Source organism: Hemitrygon akajei, chromosome 7 (genome assembly GCF_048418815.1).
Source record: "Hemitrygon akajei chromosome 7, sHemAka1.3, whole genome shotgun sequence".
Taxonomy (NCBI): Eukaryota; Metazoa; Chordata; class Chondrichthyes; order Myliobatiformes; family Dasyatidae; genus Hemitrygon; species Hemitrygon akajei.
This window is the reverse complement of record NC_133130.1, coordinates 145,706,363-145,729,030: the sequence shown is the minus strand read 5'-3', so window position 1 is coordinate 145,729,030 and position 22,668 is coordinate 145,706,363. Positions and strand designations below refer to the sequence as shown.

Genomic DNA, 22,668 nt, shown 5'->3' with positions numbered 1-22,668 from the left:
GTGAACATTTCCCCTGGGCACACAGCTAGAACCATAACCATAGTGAGCAGTTTGATGGTACACAGGCAGAGTACAGTATTCCCAGCGATCAACAATTATAGGCATTTCCTTAGACAGGAGATAGATATAGTGAGCAGCAGGGTAATTAACCTCATGAGATGTCACGTTGTGGCAATAAGAGATGTGGTTTAGAACACAGAGCAATGAAGCACAGGACAGGCCCTTCACCCAATAATGTTGTACCAAACTAATTAAACCAACGACTCATAGTTATTCTAATATTTCTTTCCCACAAATTGACCATCTCTTCCCCTCTCTACACATTTTTGTTCTTGCCCAATAGTCTCTTGAAAGTTCCTGTGCCCTCTGCCTCTATCACCATCCTTGGCAGTGCATTTGACGTGCCTGCAGCTCTATGTTTCAATAAAAAACTGCCTGTTGGCCTAAAACAAGAGTTTATCCCCTCCATAGATGCTGCCTGACCTGTTGACTTCCTCCAGCATTCTGTGTGTGTTGCTCCAGAGATCCAGTAGCTGCAGAATCTTGTTTATGATTGCTCATATATCTCCTTGGATAAAAAAAAGACTTCAGTAAAAATACCTCCTTTTGGATAGAAAAAAGGATTCTAAATATCCTTGGAGCCAAAATGGATTTGAAGTGAAAAGAAAGAAGGGTCAATGGTTGGCTTGGTCATGGTAAGACAAAGGACCAGTTTCTGTATTGTACGACTCTGTGACTCAACAACTATGATTTTAACTATACAAAACATGACTAGATTAGTATTAACAGAAGGAGAAAAGTGAGGTAGTTTCTAAAGTGAGTTCAGAAGAACAGTAGATCAAAATAGTTGGGCCATACAAGTTGCGAGAAATGAGCCAAGTCAAGTGGAGCAAGTATTAGTGAGGAAACATTCAGCATCCATGAAGTCTAGAGAAGCTATGGAGAAAGATATAGACCAGTGCAAGGTAGACACAGTCAATGGGAGAAGAGCCAATTTCAACAGGAAAATGAACAGAACTGACCCAGCTAAGTTGGAATCAAAGTTTGACAAGCAAAACATACCATCATAATCCAAAGGTGGGAATGACTCAGCTACAGTGCAGGCACACTGTGATCACAAGGAAGGATAGGGAAATTACAGCCAGAGCTTCCTGGATGATCAAAGCAAGAAAGAGCAAAATTGAGCAGAAAAAAAGCACATGAACGACAACAGATTGTTCACACAAGTGAGAGCCAGGTTCATTTCAGAAAGGAAATAAGAAAGGCAGTGAGGGTGCCTGAGAAAAGGCTGGCAGCAAGCATAACATGAATTCAAAATGATAATAACAGCATGTGAACAGGAAAAGGAATGCAAGAGGAGAGACAGGGCTGATCACAGACCAAAAAAAAAGAGGGAGAAGCATGAATGATATACTAAATTATTTAATGTTATTTTTCACCAAGGTAGAAGGTGCTGCAGGAGTCCTAGCAAAATAACATGCAGTTGGAATTTTATTGGTTAAAAACTGAAAAAGAAGCTGCAGTGAAAAGGCCATCTGTGCTTATGGATGATAAACCACCTGATTCAGATGGAATGTATCCTACATTAATGGGGGAATGTGCAGAGGCCTTTGTCATAATCTTCCAAACAAATTCAGAGGTGGTGTCCAAGGATTGGAAACTTGCAAATGCTACACCTTTGTTCAAAAAGAGGGTAACAATAAACCCAAGAGATCAGATCTGTCAACTTAATACGCAGTTCCAGAAATCGTAAATCATTGACAAAATGAGTTATCATTTGGAGGAGAATGGATCAATCAGAAAAAAACCAACATGGATTTGTTGAAAGTAAATCACATCCGACTGACATATTTTTTCTGATGAAATACTGTAAGAAAGGTAGTGATGAGGGAGATGCAATCCACAAAGCACAAGTGAACTTCCAAAAGACATTTAATAAAACGTTACACAATTGACATGCCATCAAAATTGAAGCCCAATGTAATAAAAAAACTGCAGAATCATGATTAGAAAAATAGACTAAATAACAGAAAAGAATAATAATGAAAGATTTACACAGAAGTGGAGTGTACTGTTGACAGAGACCCAGGGGCACACAGTACATTTTCCTAATGTGGAGTTAATACAGAACTCAGGGAACAATAAACTATAAAATATAATAACTGTTTTAAGCGTCCACAGCTGCTCACAATAACTTTGCTTCCATCATAAAAATTGAAAGTGTATGTTTGAAGAGAAATACGCAACGTTCACCTCATTCACAACTCCTCAGTGTACGAAGCAGCCATACTTAATTCAGACAATACTTAAGCATGGACTGACGTGCAGGTGACATTCATATCACAACAGCGTGGGTGACAACAATCTCCGACAAGATTCCAACCACACATCGTTGCCAAGTCCCCAACCATCAAAATCCTGCAGAAGTCACTGCTGACCAGAAAGCTAGGCCAGCCACATTAACTACCGTGGTTACAAGAGCAGCTCAGAACACCATGTATGCTGCAGCTATTAAGTCACCATCTGTCCATGGGCCACTCGATTGGTAATGCTCCATGGCACACAAACTGTTGGAAACCCCTGTTCTAAACCCTTCCCACCAAATAAAAATCAGGAGCAACAAGGAACACTCTTCGCTTGCCTGGATGAGGGCCGCCCTCAGGAAAGCCATCACCACCTAGGATACAGGGACAAAGCAGCCCTGCTGTATCCACACTGTGGCCACTGTTAGTATCATGCACAACATGCACTGCAGTTACTTGCCAAGGCACCACCAAGGACAACGGCAGCAGGCACATAGCAACACAGCCCTCTGTAGGTTCCCATACCAAGATTATTTGGAAATATATCACCAGTCCTTCAACAGCACTGTGAGAGTGCATTCATCAGAAGGACTGCAACTGCTCATAACCATTTCTCAAGAGATAGGCAATAAAATTCGGCTGTTCAAGCAACAGTTACATCTTTGGAAGTAAATTGTCTTAGCCAGTCCTGCGTTCTTCAAAGATTTATGCTCACATATCGTACACTCAAGTTCATCTGTTCCCATGTTATTTAGAACTGTACTATTTAGGCAATAATGTCTTAGTGCCTTGCCATAAGGTAATGCTCCTCATAATTGCATGAAATTTCATCACCCACATCTGCTCACTCTGCCAGCATATTTATTTCCTCCTGCGGACTTTTGACACTTCCTCTTCTATGAATGTGGAAACCGCAGACTCTTCTTTCACAGATGGTGGCCCGAGATGCTAGATGGGGTGGGAGTTATTTCAAAGCTCCCAATACACGGACTCAAGATTGTCAATGACATCCTGAATGTTTCTTCTCCAATAAAATTGGCTGTAGGCAAGGATTCTTAAATCCGGATGTTGCATATTTTTTCTTCTAGGAAGCTTTCAGAACATGCTTTGATTCTTTGATAATACATTGCCCATTTCTGGAGTTCGGTGTCAGGTACATGACTAATAAGGCCTGTCCATCAGAGCCAGCTGAGTTTTATCAATGACCTCGGTGTTGGGGATGTTCGCTTGGGATAGGGTACTGATGTTGATTTGTTTACCCTACTGGTGAATTAATTTTGCATATAAATTCTTTAGCCTGCTGCAACTTTGATCATTTTATATATCTCTGTTAAATTTCTCCTGTCTCCTTTTTCCCAAAGAAATTAATGCCAACCTAGTGATTTCTCCACAATACAATAACTCTTCAACCCTAGTAAATTTGTTGTAAAGTTCCTTTGCATCTGCTCTATTGCCTACATATCTGAAATGCTGTCTGATGAATTGAACTCCATGTGTCACTTTGTAATGATTCCCTGTTCTGATATCTCTATATCCCTTCTCATCAACCTTACCTACTCATACTTCTATCTTCAAAGGCCTCTGAACACACTCTTAAAGATCCCATTCCTCTACACTCCTCAGTATCCTGTCATTTATCATGCATTTCATGGCCTTGTCTGCATTCCCCAAATGTGTAATTTCACACTTGTCAGATGGAATGTAATTTTTGTGCCTACCAAACCAGTAAGCATCTTCCTGCAATTTCAGAATTTCTTCTTCATTGTCAACCATACAGTCAAATTTAGTTTTGTCATTTCCAAGATGTCAGAATCAAGTTTAATATTAATGGCATATGTCATGAAATGTGTGTTATGTGGCAGCAATATATTGCAATACATAATAATAAAAACGATAAATTAAAGTGTATATATATATATAAAATTAAATTAAATAGGTAGTGTAAAATAAGGGAAAAAAGGTAGTGAGGTAGTGTTCATGGGTTCAATATCCATTCAGGAATCTGATGGCAGAGGGAAGAAGCTGTTCTTGAATTGTTGAGCGTGTGCCTTCAGGCTTCTGAACCTCTTTTCTGATGGGAGCAATGAGAAGAGGTCATGTCCTGGGTGTTGAGGGTCCTGAATACTGGATGCCGTCTTTTAGAGGCATCACTCCTTGAAGATGTCCCTACATTTATGTCTGTATCATTTGCACAGTGAAATGCAAAGCAGCTGGTTGTGTTTAACCATACTGAAGGCGTGCCTACTATTACAGATACTTATTTAAAGAAGAGTATTTGCAAGCTGCAATTTAGGAATTCTGTTACCCAAGAAGCTGGCAGTAATTCTGGTATAGCGACAAACTGGATGATATTTTTCGCATGGATGTTAGATGATGACATAATTAATAACAGCATTTGTTAACCAAAAAAAATGCACATTAGAGGAAAAATATTCCTGCACGTGTACTTTCTGTTGCCAGGAACGAGGCACTATAGCATGGCAAGGACACAGAGAAGCTGCAGTCTGGAGCAACAGTCTGCTGGAGGAACTCAGAAGGTTAAGCAGCATCTGTTGGGGGAAAGGAATTAAGGTCTTGATGCAGGACTCTGACCCAAAACACTGACGATTCCTTTCCCACCACAGATGTTGCTGAGTTGTGCCAGCAGATCAACGTTGGTCTTGTTGTTAAGGTACAGGACACACCCTGCTTCCCGTCCCACAAGTCCATGCTCTTCTCTTGGTATCCAGTCTCACTCAGGAGCTGAAACTCTTACCTTTGCCCACTGAACTGCTCTGCTCCTCATGCGGTTTGCATTCCTTTCCTCTGCGTAGAGCGCTCCCATGAAAGAGCCGATGGAGGTTCCGCCCACCATGTCGATGGGGATACCCGCCTCGTGCATTGCTCGGATAATCCCCACCTGAGAACAACCCCTGCAGGAGCAAGCACAGTTCATCAGATTACAAAATGCACAAAACTTTCCAGTTTTGCCGATTAGTAATTGAGGTAGTTACAGTTTCATTATGTTCTGCTTCATGCTTGGAACCTTAGTAATACAGTTGGGGAAAAGAGATTAAACAGTTTCAAAAGTACACAAGAGAAAGACAGCCAGAAACATACAGTGATAGACTGAGATAAGATAGACAGAAAAGGAAGAGAATTGCATGGAGTATAAATATTGGGGCAAACTGACCAGTTCAGTGCATTTCTATCCGCTCTTACATTACACACAGCTCAGATAACAGGTATCTGCTATCTGACCACATTATCATATAACAAATAGTTATGTTATTCTAGAGATCAGAACACACAATCCACACTGACACCCCAATATTTTTGTAGAAGTATTGAGCTTCTGATGAAGGAATGGTTACAGCAAGGCCCTCCTAGCCCTCTCAGCTAGATAAAATATCCCCAAATATGCAAGGGGAAGAGGGTATCCTGTGTCCATAGTTATTCTTCAAACAAAACATCACCAAAAACAGACTAGAATTTCAAATCTGGAAAAGTGGTAAAATATGCGTTTAAGTATGGTCATGATAGAATACAATTAAATTTCCGATACCATTTATGCACATCATCAAAAATAAAATATTTCCTAAATCAGTGCAATTGGTAACCACAATTCAATGTATTTCTATGCAATAACTTTTTTAATGCATAAGCCTCATCCTAGAAACAAATGGGTTAGATTTCTGAAGCCCCCTTGATTATGCAAGGAGGTAGTGTAAACACTCAAATTTTACAGGGTATTCTGCTGCTGTGGGCAGCAAGAGAAGTCAGAAGCTGGTCAGTCTCCTCTCTACAATGATGCACAGTTAATCAAAAGCACACCACACCTCGATCATTCATTATGCAGCCACTATTGCAAGATGGAAAGTGAGTAATCACTCCAGAGTATTTTTTCCCTCTACGTTTTTTTTATAAAAGAGACCTTCCCAATGACCCAAAGACTTAAATGTTTCTGGTGTTTACGAAGCCACCAAAAATAACTCTACCCTTCATTGCTGCAAACAAGATTTTTAAGTCATAAATTAAACCCTTATACTAGAAGCAAAATCTTTTCAGGATGGTTGCTAGAGACTAGTGAAATTCCATGTTGGAATGACTTTTCCTTTTATATGTTAATAACATGGGTGAAGGGACTGATTGAATGTGGCCAAGGTTGCAGACAAAACAAAGATAGGTGGAGGAACAGTTGGTGTTGCAGAAGCAGGGAATTGGCAGAAGGAATTCAACAGTTTAGGAGAGCAGACAAAGAATTGGCAGATGGAATGCGGCATTAAGAAGTTTAAGAATATGCTAATAAGAATAAAGGTGTACACTATATTTAAACTGAGAGAGAATTCAGGAACTGGAGGTGCAAAGGGACTTTATTTAGCGATTCAGCATGGCAAAGGCCTTTCCAGACATTCAAGCCATGCTGCCCCAGCAACACCCAACAAACCCGATTCATCCTAACCTAATAGCGGGACTATTGACAGTGACCAATTAAACTGCCCAGTACGTCTTTGGACTGTCGGAAGAAAGTATTCCACAGGGAGGACAGAGACTCCTCAGCGGAATTGAACTCAGGAACGCCCCGAGCTGCTATAGAGTTGCACTGCTCAAACTTGAAAGTCCTTGTTCAGGATTCCCTGTGGTTAACTTGCAGATTGAGTTGGCAGTAAGGAAGGCAAAGGCAATGATAATAGTCATTTCGAGAGGACTAAAATATAAAAACAAGGATGTAAAGCTGAGGCTTGGCAAGGCATTGATCAAACTATGTTTAGGATACTGAGAACAATTTGAGGCCCTGTATCTAAGGAGAGATCTGCTGCTGCTGCTAGAAAGGGTTCAGAGAAGGCTGAAAAGAATGATCCCAGGAATAAAAGGCTTAATGTGCGAGAAGCATCAGATGGCTCTGGCTGGACCTGTACTCAATGAAGTTGAGAAGGAGATGAGAGACCTCATTAAAACCTACAAGAAATGGTAAGGCCTGGATAAAGAAATGTGGAAAGTAGCAGAGCCCAGGATCAAAGGGCACAGACTCAAAATTGACGGATGCCCCTTTAGAACTGAAAGCAGAATTTCTTCAGCCAGAGGGTGGTGAATCTGTGGAATGTGTTACCACAGACGGGATACAAGCGGTTCAGGTATGACCTCCAGAAAGCCATCTCACATGCGAAATAGCAATTCCAGACCAAGCTCGAATCGCAGATGGATGCTCGGCACCTGTGGCAGTGCTTGCATGCTATCACCTCCTACAAAGCAAAACCAAGTGACATTACTGTCAACAAGGTTTCACTCCCAGATGAGCTCACTGCCGTTTATGCTCATACTAATGCACAAAACACACAGTCCCTGGCAACTGGAGGTGCAACCCTGTGGTTTCAGTCTCTGAGGCCAAGATGAAAGCATCCTTCAGGAGGGTGAACCCACAGAAAGCACCTTGGTCCAGAAGGTGTACCCAGCAGAGACCCGGAGTCCTGTGCTATTCAATTGATTGGCGTATTCACGGAGATCTTTGCCCTCTTGCTTCAAGCAGGCTCAAGAAGAATGTGGTAACCTGCCTCAATGACTATCATCTAGTTGCACCCACATCCACAGTGATGAAGTGCTTTGAGAGGATGGTGATGAAACATCACCTCCTGCCATAGGAGCAACTTGGTCATCCTACCGTCAGAACAGGCCCACACCAGAGCCATTTCATTGACTCTTCATTCAACCTTGGAATATCTGGACAATGAAAATGCGTACATCAGGATGCTCTTTACCAACTACAGCTCTGCATTCAATACTATCAACCCCTCAAAACCATTCAATAAGCTCCAAGTCCTTGGCTTCAATAATTCATTGCTCAATTAGATCCTCGATTTCCTCAATAGCAGACCGCGGTCAGCTCAGATTGGCAACATCTCCTCCACAGTCTCCATCAGCCTAAATGCACCACAAGGCTGCATGCTTAGTCCCCTGCTCTGCTTACCTTATACTTATGACTGTGTAGCTAAGCACAGCTGCAATGCCACATTTAAGTTTGCTGACAACACCACTGTCATTGGCTGAATCAAAGGTGGTGAAGACTCAGCATATAGGAGGGAGATTGAAAATCTGGCTGAATAGTGACACAACAACCACCTCTCACTCACTGTCAGCCGCACCAAGGAGCTGATTATTGACTTCAGGAGGAGGTAACAGGAGGTCCGTGAGCCAGTCATCACTGGGGGAATCAGAGGTGGAGTTCCTCAGTGTTATCATTTCAGAGGATCTGCCCTACATCCTTCATACTAGTGTCATTACAAAGAATGCACGGCAGCACCTCTACATTATTATAAGTTTGCAAAGATCTGGCGTGAGATCTAAAACTTTGATAAACTTCTATGGATATGCAGTGGAGAGCTAGCTGCATCACAGTCTGGCATGAAAACACCAGTGGCCTTGAATGGAAAAGCCTATCATGGGGAAAGTCCTTCCCACCATTGAGCATATCTACAAGGAGCACTGTCGCAGGAAAACAGCATCCATCATCAAGAAACCTACCATCCAGGCCATTCTCTCTTCTTCCTGCTGCCATCAGGAAAAAGGTACAAGAGCCTCAGGTCCCACACCACCAGATCCAGGAACAGTTATTACCGTCAACCATCAGGCTCTTGAAGCAGAGGGGATAACTTCACACACTCCAAAACTGAACTGTTCCCACAACCTACAGACTCATTTTCAAGGACACTTCATCACACGCTCTTGATATTTATTACTTTTTAATTATCATTTTGTTTTGTTTTCTTCTTGCATTTGCAGTTTGTTGTCTTTTGCACACTGATTGATCATCTATCTTGTGTGTAGATTTTCATTGATTCTACTGTGTTTCTTTGCATTTACTGTGAATGTCCATATGAAAATGAACCTTAAGGTAGTATCTGGTGACATAAATGTACTTTGATAGTAAATCCATCTTAAACTTCGAAAGGGCTGTGGAGGCCAAGTCATTTGGTGTATTTAAGTCACAGATTAAGTTCTTGATCGGTAAAAGAGTTAAGGGTTATGAAGAGAAAGCAAGAGAATGAGGTTGAAAAAAAATCAGCTGTGACTGAATGGTGAAGCACCCTCCATAGGCCATATGGTCTAATTCGGCTCCTTTGTGTCTAAATTCGGGGAAAAGTGGATTTGCGTCGAAAAACAACATTTCCAGTAATTGTGTCTTTTCCTCCACCTTTGGGTAACCCAATTATGTTTAAATTGATGCACTTCAGCCCCTTTCTTTGCAAAAACAAATGTTTTAAATAGGATAAAAGCTTTTGCCTGTATACCAAAGGAAGCTAGTTCATTTATTTAGTTTTATTTATTTATTGAGATACAGTGCAGAATAGGCCCTTTGAGCTGAGTCGCCCAGCAACCCTCAATTTAACCCTAGCCTAATCATGGAACAATTTACAATGGCCAATTAACCTACTAGCCGGTACGTCTTCTGGACTGTGGGAAGAAACCGGAGCACCTGGAGGAAACCCACAGGGTCACGGGGAGAACGTACAAACTCCTTACAAGACAGTGGCAGGAATTGAACCCGGGTCGCCGGTACTGTAAAGTGTTGTGCTAACCACTCGGCTAAAGTGATATTTCAGCAGTATTAAAGTTGTGTAAGCTTTTAAGTATCTTGTTCTTACATATTTGGACTTCTAGGATTTTATGCCAATTTCATTTATTGCACTTCAAAAATGAAAACTACTGCTTATCATATTGTGTTTTGTTGGAACTTAATGCACAGAAGGCATAGTCATTCCTATATTAAAATAGCAATTATGCTTCAGAAAATCCATCAACATTGAGTTGGTGGAATACAATATATAAATACATGTTTTTTTTTTAAAATGGCACTGACTCATTTACACCTCAAACATTTATTTGCAGCTCTTGTTTGGTTCTAGGATCAAATAACCATCATGGATATCCAGTCATTCAAGTGATGATGAATTTTGGATCAAGCAATGGATTGTAAACAACAACCCAGTGACACTGGTGATGCAAACAGTATTTAAACCAGCACACTGGATTAACAAGATCAGCAAGACGACAGGCAAAGACAACACTGAAAAGGGTATGGTTGAGCAACACGCACAAGATGCTAGTGGAATTCAGCAGGTTAGGCAGCATCAATAGAGGGGAAAAGGGAGTCGGAATTTTGGCCCAAGACCCTTCATCATGACTGGAAAGGAAGGGACAAAAGTCAAAATAAGAAAGTGGGGGGAGGGCGAGGAATACAAACCTGCAGCTGATTAGGTGAGGGGGAAGGTGAGTGTGTGGTGGTGGGGAATGATGTGACAAGCTGGGATGTGATAGATGGAAGAGGTAAAGGGCTAAACGAGAAGGAATCTAATACAGAGGACAGTGGACCAGGGAATAAAGAAAAGAAGGGGACCACAGGATGGTGATGGGTAGTTTATGAAGGCAGGGGAGAAGAAGAGTGAGAGGGCCACGAGGAAATGAAACAGATTGGAAGCAATGGAAGGGAAAGAAGTGGGGGCTGTGGAGAAGTTTCTTGAATTTAAGAGAAGTCTACTATATGTTTGTGCCTTCAGGTTGGAAGATACTAAGGGTTGAAATGCCCATTTTCAGCATAAGTGAGACTTATGGAATCCAAGACAATAATTTCCTTTTTCCAGAAATATCAAATGAAATTTTATTCTCATTAAAATGCTAACACTTTGCTTATAAAATTCACTAGGAATAATCAGCTCCCATGTCACTCCACAGTTGGCTGAGACCTCAGATGATATATCCCACCATTTAAAAGCAAGCACACCAAAGTCAGAAATAAAATGTAATACCTGTAACGTGTTGGGTCTGGTTTTGAGTATTGCATAGAAACATCAGAGACCAGTCAACAACTTGGAGGTAACACACATCAGTCAAAGCAGAACTTCCCGGAACCAAGACAGGCTCACACTTAATATAGATATAGAATTCAAACTGATCTCCAAGTGCTTTCTCCATTTAATTTAAATGTTTTAATGCCAAGAAACTAATTAAAGAGATGGTAATTGTGAGTAATGCTCAGGAAAGGCAATGCAGAATCCAACAATGAGATCTTTGCAAAATTTGTGGAACCAAAGTGCATGCGTACACACACACCCACCCACACACACCCACCCTCACAAACATACACACACACCCAACCCTAAAGGTCACAGTTTTGTTCCCTGTCATTATGTAGGTAGTGCTCTGTCAGACAGCACTGTGAGTCACTCATAATCTACGGCCTGTTTTAGGGAAGAGAAAGCCTGGCAATAATTATGGTTCCATTCACTATCCAATAGCTCCAGTGGGAAAATAATACTCTAAAGCTGAATCACAGCTACTTAATGAACACACAGTGAGATCCCTCAAGATATTAGTCCTAAAGCATAGCTACAAAATAAGGCAAAGATCCATCTCTCAACTTGCTTTCACCTGCCCCACCCCCACCCATACTGACATCCACTTAGCAAGATTCGAATCCTTAGCTGGATGTCCAGTTCATCCTGCTGCCCAATCCACGACTGAAAAATATTTAAAAAATTAAAACTGGAAATCTGAAATAAAAACAGAAAATGCTAGAAATGCCCAGAGAGACTGGCAGCATCTGTGGGAAGAGAAATAGTTAACTTTTCAGGTTAGAAATCCTTCAAGAGCACTTTTGATGACTGTTTCCCCTCTTAACCTACTACTCATCTTCTGTCTTATATGAATACACTCCTTTTGTCCCCATTTGCCAGCTGATTCTATTTATACACATACCACCAACACATGAGAAAGGGGAAGAGCAAATGCTGGAATCTAGAGCGAAAGACATGCCGCTGGAGTAACTCAGCTAGTCAGGGAACTTCTGAAGAGGAAAATGGACAGTTGATGTTTCAGCTCAAAACCCTTCATCAGTCCAGATAAAAGGAATTGATTCAAAATATCAACTATCCATTTCCTCCTGCCAGACCTGCTGAGTTCCTCCAACATCTCACTTTTAAAAAATATATGAAACAGATGTACACACAGCACCATGTAAGTATGTACATAAGAAAGGGTGAGCAAAGCCATGAGATGTAGGAGCAGCTAACAGAGATGATGATAACATGATTATTCAGATTTACTACCAGTTTAGCGTAGCCACTTTATACTAGGATCCAAATGTCATACTGTTCAAGACACCATCTGCTGCAGCTCAATGTGAAGAATGGCTTTTGAGGTGCTGGAGAGAACATAAAATCACCAAATAGCCTTTGCCTTGAGACATGAGAAAGAGAGAAAACTGAAAGAGGTAAAATGAAATAGTAAAGGACATAAGCTGTTAATAGAAAAGAGATAGGGAGCCATGTTAGAAAAAAAATAAATGATTTTTGATAGATTGCCAGAGCCAGAGGAAACACTGTGACACTCTGCCCTGGGTTACCTTTTGGTCCCAACACTGACTAACTTGTCCCACCATATTTTCATTAGTATTTTGCCAGAGGAAGGCATTTTCCCTACTAAAAAACATTCCATTATTGAACATGGCATGTTGAAGCCTCCTGCTAAAAAGACAGAAATACCAGAGATCAACTGGCAAAAGTTGATTACATTCTCGTACCATCCTTCCTTCATTCCTGAGCTATAAAAGGCAGATAGACTTTGCAAGGAGTTGTCAGCAATGCTTTTTTAACAATCCATGTCAAACAGATTAAATCAAGGATATATATAGAGAAAGGTGCTGGGAAAGTGTGAGTAACCATGACAGATCTCACCCAACCTGGGACCTTTCAGGGAGGTTGCTATGTAGCATCCACATCAGGACCACCACACTCAAAAACAGTTACTTTCCCCAAGCAGTAAGACTGATCAGCAGCTCCACTCACTAACTAACCCACCCTCACAACTTTATCATTTCCTGTCAGTCACCTTATGTACAGATACTTGTGTGCCTAGTGTCACTTTATCAATGTAATAAGTTATATTATGCATTTATATTTACTGTGTTATTTTTATTATTGTGCTCTTATCTTATTGGGTTTTTTTGTGCTGCATCAGATCTGGACTAACAATTACTTTGCTATCCTTTAAACTTGTGTACTGCAAATGACATTAAACAATCTTTAATTTTAATAATGATGCAGCTGTATTCTTAGTATGCAATATGCTTGAATCAGAATTTAGGATACACAAGATAAGCAACAACTTCAATCAATGGAAAATTCCTCACTTGAGCTATAATATTGTGATGTTTGATCCATACTTTACATTCTTCAAGAGCATGAGGCGTGCAATCTTAATATCATTGAAACATAGAACGTCATTCTCCTTTGGATAAGGCATTACAAATGCCTAACTTTGCAAATTTCTGTCAAAGGTTTTCTTTAGTGTCACCTCTCACTTAGTGACAGTGGATTCATCACTGGTCAGAGCATGAAGAATGCAAGAACCACTTGACAAACTTGAGTACAAGACAAGAGCAGATCTTAAACCAGTACTGACAGAGTTGTCAGAGATGCAGTCTGTCAGACTAAACAGCACACTCTGTCTGCCTTATTTACACTACATAAAATTTCACTATCTAACTATTTTTGAAGGTTTGGCATGACTCACCAGGTGATGTATCCTGTGCCTTCCAGAAGGGCTCCTTTTCTCACATTCTCCTGGAATTTATCAAGACTCAGAATCCTGCACATGCTCCCATGATTAACCAACACCTTAGTTCACAGGTATTTTTGAAATTCATTAGGGCCCTGGTTCCCTTGCTCCCTTAAGATTCACCAGAATCCCAGTTCCTGCAAGTCCTGAATCTTACATCATTCATGGGAGAACTTAACATTTGTGTAACATTTGGGTATACTAATTAAAAGCCTTTCATTTGTACGCATCAAACCCAAAGGGAGAAGTAGTCCTGGATTTAGTTTTAGGAATTGGAGGTGGGCAGGCAGAAGAAGCTGAGAGAGAACACTTTTGAGGTAGTGATCAGTTAGATTTGGCTTAGTTAGGGAAAAGGCCAACACAAAAATGAGAACATTGCTGATGTATTTGCTAATACTTACTGATAATTTAGTCGCATGTGTTCAAGGCACAAGAATGTTCATTTACAATGATACATAAACTGACCTTGTCAGCAACGAAGAGGAAGCTTTGAGGTCTATAGAAAGATTGCTGGGCAGAATAACAGAAAAGAGAATTTAAATAATTTAAGTGCCAAAAACTATACAATGAATGGGAGGATACAGAACAGGCATGGAGAAACGGAGGGGCCTTGAAGTGTATGCTACAGATTGTCAAAGGTAACAGGGCAGATAGGTGAGGTAATCCTATATTAGCCAAGACAATGAATACAAGGGACAAGGATCACAACGGAAAAGAGGAAAAGAATTTTCATAAATGTGTTAGTTGGTGTCCGGAACACCTGCCAAATGGGTGCCTGAGTGTCTATTAGCTAAGTTGTGCCCTGCAGGGGAACAGAGCTGGAAGATGGGATCAAAGTAAGTATTGTTTATTAACCACCAGAGACCTGACGGGCTAAATGCCCTCCTTCTGTATTATAAATGTTCACAGAAAAACAGCTGCATATTTCCTACAACACTGACATCGTTTAACAGTGGGTTAATTAGCTTGAAAGTGTTGTGACACTTGCTGAGGCCAAAGGTTTTATTAATGTTTTTTTCTTCAGAAACCTGTTCCAGATTTAAATTATATCCCAGCTTAAGGTTGTGCCGTTATTAAATATGCTGACTGATCTGCTCAAGCATGTCTCTGATTAAATTCAACAGTGAGTTTTGTTGTTTTATGCTATAAATATGTGTATCAGCTCATACTTCTCAAATCAGTTTGATTTGAACACCACAGAGATGTCATCTGATAAAATTCTACTGGTTTGTTTAAAAATGCAGTTCTCCATTAAAAGCTACATGAAACAGTCAAGCTGCAGCAGTGCATAGGCAGCCATTCACCTATTGTGCCTGTATCATCTCCTTCAAAGAGCTCCCCAGTAATCTCATTACTCTTTTCCCATAATCTGACAATTCCTTAATTTTATTAATATTTATCCAATTCCTTCTTAGATGCTACTGCTAAATGTAATTCCACTACCCTGCTCGGTCACTCCAAATCATTACTTGACCTCTTCAAAAGAATTCACCACAGAAATTGTGAACAGTTCTGAAGAACTGGCTGATTGTGAACTGAGAAGTATAACTCGTGTTGGCAGAATTCTCTGTATTATTGTTGAATCAACATATCTAGTAGTTGTTGACAGATTTCCTATTGTTATGGCTGGAACAAAAGAAATAACTTCCATGTACCAGTATTTTTAAAATTGGATAATTCAGCAGCATCAAGTTTATTACTTGCTTAACAAGATTCAGGCACAGTAATCTAGGTCAGCATTATGTAGAGCATTCCATTCAAATCTAAAGATAGATTCCTGTGCCGGCAAGGAAGATCAAAAAACAGTCATTGTACAGATTTAAAAAAAAATCAGAACCAATGCTTTCCAAAGCTATGCGGAGAAAGCATCACAAAGCTGCCCGGTTAAACACTGTCTCTCGGGAAGGAACTAAATTCTTTAAAAAAAACAAACCGTGTAAGTTCTGCAGTGAGGTTTTCCCTCTAACTTGAAACTTTTATTTATTACAGCTAACAATTCAGAACAATTTGGAAGGTGGAACACAATGAATGAAATTCCAATCAGAATGCTGAAAGTCCAAATAATTACCGTGCTTACAAAAGTATTAAGTGAGAAGCTTTAACATGATTTAATAAAAAGGCTGAGTTCCCCTCTGGTGGTCTGAAAGGTGACCTGGTATAGACCATCAAAGCGTGCATAAGGTGAGCACAGATGTTTCTATATGTACGGCAACAGAAATTATAGGTTTCAAGTACACACACAGACATTAATAAATTTTGTAAAGGACAGAGGAGAACATTTTTCATTTGGAGAATGCTTAGAACCTGAAACTTGTAATCACATTGAGCAGTTGGAAGATTAAAAATGAGAGAGGAAAACAGGCATATTGCATTCAAAGCTAAAGATAGAACTGCAAAGCATCTTTTGTAGATGATGCAGGATATGAAGAGATCTTATGGAGCATATGAGTGGCTTGTTTCGGTGCTGTCAGTCCTGTTGTATTCAATTAATGAGATTTAATCACTATCCTCACATTAGCTTTATGTTGCATTGTGCATCAACAGTCCCTCCCTCAATCTATAAAATCAAACTCATCAAATCTTCAATCTATACCAGGAACTGACTTAGTGATTGGTGAGGTGGTATTTTGTACACAGAACTCCACTTCACAAAAGTTACAAACTTTACTGCTGCACGGTAAATAAATCCAATAGCAAGGGACCCAACCCCATCACTAACAAGATTCAAAAGCCTAGGTATTGCAAGAAACAGGAAAGACCCAAAGTACAGATAATTAAATAAAGAGAAAGGAGCCTGCATGAGAAGTTAATAGTTTACTGATAGGCTAAATTCTACCTCACTCAGTCAAGTGCACTCTGTTTTCATTAATCTCAAGTCTTTCCGGATCGGCTCACCTGAATCAGCCCACACATCACTCATCACACCCTGTCAGATCTACTGGATATCAAAGCTATAATATGAAGATCTAATGTAAACTGCATCCTCTGCTTTAGGATGTGAGATGACATTGCAAGGTCTGGCTAACACCCCACAGACCAAAGGGCGGACAAAGGGCATTACAGAACCTTTCTGCACATCAGGCCTTTGATAAGGTCAATCCTTTGTACATAGAGTGAATGTTTCTGAGAGAGAGAAAAAAAACCTTCACAAGTCAATCAGACAAAAACACGAGAGAGAAAAATTCCTCAGCCTGTAGAACTTTATAAGTGGTTTTCCAGCCAGTTCCCTTGCTTATAGTGCACTTTTAGAAGACAGTTGGCCAGATACATTGATTGGAATAGTTTAGAAGATTATGGGCCAAATACTGACAAAGATTAGATTGGACGGGGCATCTTGGTCAGCATGGACCAGCTGGGTTGAAGAGCCTGTTTTTATGCTGTACGACTCTATGGGAGCACTGGCTTATTCATTCTTTCTGTCTCTACCCTCCAGCATCATCAAAACCTGCATCAGCTCTTACCACTTCCATAAGATATTAATACAATTATGCTGTTGTTCCGTTCATAGCTCCTTTTACTTAGTCCTGATATAAGCAGTCTGGACCCGAGCTTGCATCCAATCCTTAGGCTGGACATTTGACAATTATTTCCCTCTACTCTTTTCATTTTAAGCGTTGTGGTGTTGATGTACCAGCAAGAAATCAGCAGTCAGCATTGAACATGGATCAGTACAGCACAGGGACAGGCCCTCCAGCTTATATTGTCTGTGATGACCATAATACCAATTTAAACTGTAGATCTACCCACGAGTAATATCTCTCCATTCCTTGCCTGTTCACATCTGTCTAAATGCCACTTAAATCTTGTTATTGCATTTGCTTCCACTACTTTCCCAGCAACACATTCCAAGAACCTAACACTGTGTCACAAAAAAAAACTTGTCTGTAAATCTCCTTTAAACTTACCCCTTCTCACAAACTTATGCACTTTAGTATCTGGCATTTCCGTTCTGGAAAAAGGACAACTATCTACCGGTACTCTGTCTATAGCTCTTATAACTTTATTTGTTTCTATCAGGTCACTCTTCAGCTTTCAATATGCCAGATAAAGCAATCCAAATTTCTTCAACCTCTCCTCATAGCAAATACTCTCCAGTTCAGGCAAGGTTGTGGTGAACTTCTCCTGCCCCATCTCCAAAGCTTTTGCATCCTTCCTGTAATAAGGTGATCAGAACAATACATAATACTCCAAATAGGGTCTAAGCAAGTTTTTATACAGCTCTAAATTAACTTGCAGACTTCTATACTCAACGCACTAACTGATGAAAGCAAGCTTGCTGGATGCCTTCTCTTTCACAGTCACTTTCAGGGATGCATCGGCTTGCTCTGTACATTTGCAGATGAGGGGGTGGATTCATTGTTACAAGGGGAGAGGGTTGCAACGGGTTGAGTTTGGGGTAAGAGAGGGGATTATTGTGGAGAAATATGATGAGATTTGTGAAACTCCATTCCAACCTATACCTGTGAGACCTGTGGAACATTTAAGCTCAGATGCACCAAGTTTTAGATTTTAAACACCAACCTTCATACCCACTAAACAATACTACTGCTTCAGGCAGTTAATGCCAACATATAGTACATGCTGCTGACAGTGTCAAATCGTGTATTTTGTTTGCCATTACTTTTGTACTGTAACTCATCTGACACCATCTGTCTTTCTGGATTTAATCTATCTTTGAACATTAATTACTTCATGAGAAACATCATCTGACTGCTCAACACTCTCAATGCACTGACTGATCTGCAGCACTGGCACTCCACTGGGATTGATCAACTATAGATTATATACACATGGAAACAACCATCGCCATCTTCTGGTAATGACAGAGTGTGCAGAGAACTGGTAACATTAACCATAAAATTCACACAAAAGATGTACTAGTTTGAAAATAATGGAAAAAAAATCAAACGCTAGAAGTCTAAAATAATGTAGAAAATGCTGGAAATATTCAGCAGATCAGACCAAATCTGATCTGTGGGTGGGTGGAGGGGGGTGAGGGGAGATGGAGGGTGGTGGGGAGGAGGGAGGCCAGGAGGTGAGGAGGCGAGGATTTTCTGTTTTTATTTTCTTTGGCGGTTTGGACAAAAGATTAGTTACCTGAAAAGTGACCGTGAAAGAATACCCTGTTTTTATTTTAGATTTTCAACATCTGCAGTTTTCTGTTTTGGGTTTCTGTTGAATTCAGTGCCAACTCAAGTTTGAAGTTCCGTTCTCTGCGAGTTTGTACACCCTCTCTGTGAACACATGGGTTTCCTCTGGGTGCTGAAATTTCCTCCTACAGCCCCAAGCTGTGAGTAGATTAACTGGCCATTGTAAATGGTCCTGTGATTAGGTGGGTTGCTCGGCAGCACAGCCTGGCAGGTTGGAAAGACCTGTTCTGCACTGTAGCTCTAAATAAATAAACATGCTCCCTCCCAGGATGCCAACCTAAAAGAAACTCCACACTTCTCTTTGATGGGAGTTCCTTTTTTCTCATTCACCCTCAATGCTTTCTATATTTCTTCTTTTTTTTTGATATGTTATCTAAAATTGATTATAAAGATGCTCCTCTTTCCTCATGAAAGTGTCTTGTCTCTGATTCACTGCACGGGGATTCCAACTAAGATTCTACCTTTTCGCATTTCAGATCCAGTCAGCATTGTAGATATGTTCAAGGTATTCAGCATTTGTTGAATCGCCACTCTCGCCATGTTCTGAGCACTACATTTAATGCTATGGGAGTGTTTCTGACGTGCCCCTCAAAGCTGCTCTAGTCTGTACTTCTGTTTCATGCTCACTACATTCAGAATCGATAAAGACCTCCCCATCCAAAACGGAGAGCTTCAGAAACTAATTCTAATATTCCTTCTGCATTTTCCTCCACCCCATCATTATCTCGATGTAAGAAGATAGAACAGTACAGCACAGTGCAGGCTCTTCAGCCCACAATGTTGTGGCAACCTTCTAACCCCACCCTCCCACTTTTCTATCATCTACATGCCTATCCAAGTATCTCTGAGCAATCCCTAATGTATCTGCCTCTACCATCCCTGGCAGTCTGTTCCATGCACATCCACTCGGTAAAAAAAATACCTCTGATTTCCCCCTAAAATTTATTCCAATTATTTCAAATTTATGCCTCTTGTAATAGTCATTGCTGTTCTGGATAAAAGGAGCTGGCTGGCCACTCTACCGCTATTAAATCACCTCCCATCCTCTTTCACTCCAAAGAGAAAAGCTCTAGCTCAATCAAGCTTTGTTCATAAGACATGCTCTCTAATCCAGACAGTGTCTTAGTAAGAGTACACTGCACCCTCCTTAAAGTTTCCACATCCTTCTTATAATCAGGCGACCAGAACTGAATGCATTACTCAAAGTGTGATCTAACCAGCAGATCATAGAGTTGCAACATTACCTCATGGTTTTCAATTCAATCCCTTGTCTAATGAAGGCCAACACACCATACACTTTTCTTAACTTCCCTATCAATTTAAGTGGCAACTTTGAGGGATCAATCGATGTTCGCTCCAAGATTTTTCTGTTCCTCCACACTGCTAAGAATCCTGCCATTAACCTTGTACTGTCTTCATCAGGTTCGATCTTCCAAAGTGTATTAATTCACACTTGTCTGGTTTGAACGCTATCTGCCACCTCTCGGTCCAGTTCTGTATCCTATTAATGTCACATTGTAACCCATGGCAACCTTCTACTCTGCTCTCAGTACCAGCAACCTTCTTTGTCATAGAACCATAGAACATTACAGCATAGAAACAGGCCTTTTGGCCCTTCTTCGCTGTGCCGAACCATTTTTTTTTGCCTAGTCCCACTGACCTGCACCTGGGCCATATCCCTCCAAACCCCTCTCATCCATGTACCTGTCCAAGTTTTTCTTAAATGTCAAAAGTGAGCCCATATTCACCACTTCATCTGGCAGCTCATTCCACACTCCCACCACTCTCTGCGTGAAGAAGCCCCCCCCAATGTTCCCTTTAAACTTTTCCCCCTTCACCCTTAGCCCATGTCCTGTTTTTTTCTCCCCTAGCCTCAATGGAAAAAGCCTGCTTGCATTCACTCTATCTGTACCCATGATTTTATACACCTCTATCAAATCACCCCTCATTCTCCTACGCTCCAGAGAATAAAGTCCTAACCTATTCAACCTTCCTCTGTAACTCAATTTCTCAAGTCCCATCAACATCCTTGTAAACCTTCTCTGCACTCTTTCAACCTTATTAATATCCTTCCTGTAATAAGGTGACCAAAACTGCACACAATACTCCAAATTTGGTCTCACCAATGTCTTATACAACCTCACCACTACATTCCAACTCTTATACTCAATACTTTGATTTATAAAGGCCAATGTACCAAAAGCTCTCTTTACAACCCTATCTACTTATGACGCCACTTTTAGGGAATTATGTATCTGTACTCCCAGATCCCTCTATTCTACTGCACTCCTCAGTGTCCTACCATTTACCTTGTATGTTCTACCTTGGTTTGACCTTCTGAAGTGCAATATCTCACACTTGTCCGCATTAAACTCCATCTGCCATTTTTCTGCCCATTTCTCCAACTGGTCCAAATCCCTCTGCAAGCTTTGAAAACCTTCCTCACTGTCCACTACACCTCCAATCTTTGTATCATCAGCAAATTTGCTGATCCAATTTACCACATTATCATCCAGATCATTGATACAGATGACAAATAACAATGGACCCAGCACTGATCCCTGTGGCACACCACTAGTCACAGGCCTCCACTCAGAGTAGCAATCCTCCACTACTATTGTCAGGTTTCTTCCATTGAGCCAATGTCTAATCCAATTTACTACCTCCCCATGTATACCTAGTGACTGAATTTCCATGCGGGACCTTGTCAAAGGCCTTACTGAAGTCCATGTATACAACATCCACTGCCTTCCCTTCATCCACTTTCCTGGTAACTTCCTTGAAAAACTCTAATAGATTGGTTAAACTTGACCTACCACGCACAAAGCCATGCTGACTGTTTCTAATAAGTCCCTGTCTATCCAAATACTTGTAGATCCTATCTCTTAGTATTCCTTCCAATAATTTACCTACTCCCGATGTCAAACTTACCAGCCTATAATTTCCCGGCTTAATTTTTGAGCCTTTTTTAAACAATGGAACTACATGAGCTATCCTCCAATCCTTCAGCACCTGACCCATGGATACTGACATTTTAAATCTTTCTGCCAGGGCCCCTGCAATTTCAACACTAGTCTCCTTCAAGGTCCGAGGGAATACCCCGTCAGGTCCTGGGGATTTATCTACTCTGATTTGCCTCAAGACAGCAAGCATCTCCTTCTCTTTAATCTGTATACGTTCCATGACCTCCCTACTTGTTTGCCTTGTTTCCATAGACTCCATTCCAGTTTCCTTAGTAAATACAGATGCATAAAAACCATTTAATACATCTCCCATTTCTTTTGGTTCCATACATAGCCGACCACTCTGATCTTCAAGAGGACCAATTTTATCCTTTACTATCCTTAGTAAGGGATAAAAGGTAATACTGGATGTACCGGTTCCGACTTGCATACAAATCCAACTTAAAGACAAGTCATCTGCAAACTTACTAACCCACCCTTTCAGTTCCTCAGTTCCAAGTTATTTATAAAAATCACAAAGAACAGGGATGCCAGAACTGATCCCGCAGAACACCACTAGTCATGGACCTCCTGGCAGAATACACTCCATCTACCCTCTGTGGGCTAGCTAATTCCAAATCTATGCAGACAAGAGTACAAAGAAGCTTTCTGATAAAGTCACCT

At 40.7% G+C, this 22,668-nt stretch overlaps 1 protein-coding gene across 1 annotated transcript in view; it reads right to left on the bottom strand.

The window, feature by feature from the left end:
- The window catches only part of pnpla7b (patatin-like phospholipase domain containing 7b), a 331,521-nt gene that overhangs the window by 89,047 nt on the left and 219,806 nt on the right, over positions 1-22,668 (bottom strand). The window contains exon 27 of the mRNA XM_073052200.1: positions 5,059-5,215. Within this exon, the coding sequence (XP_072908301.1) occupies positions 5,059-5,215 (157 nt within the window). The remainder of the gene's footprint in view (positions 1-5,058; positions 5,216-22,668) is intronic.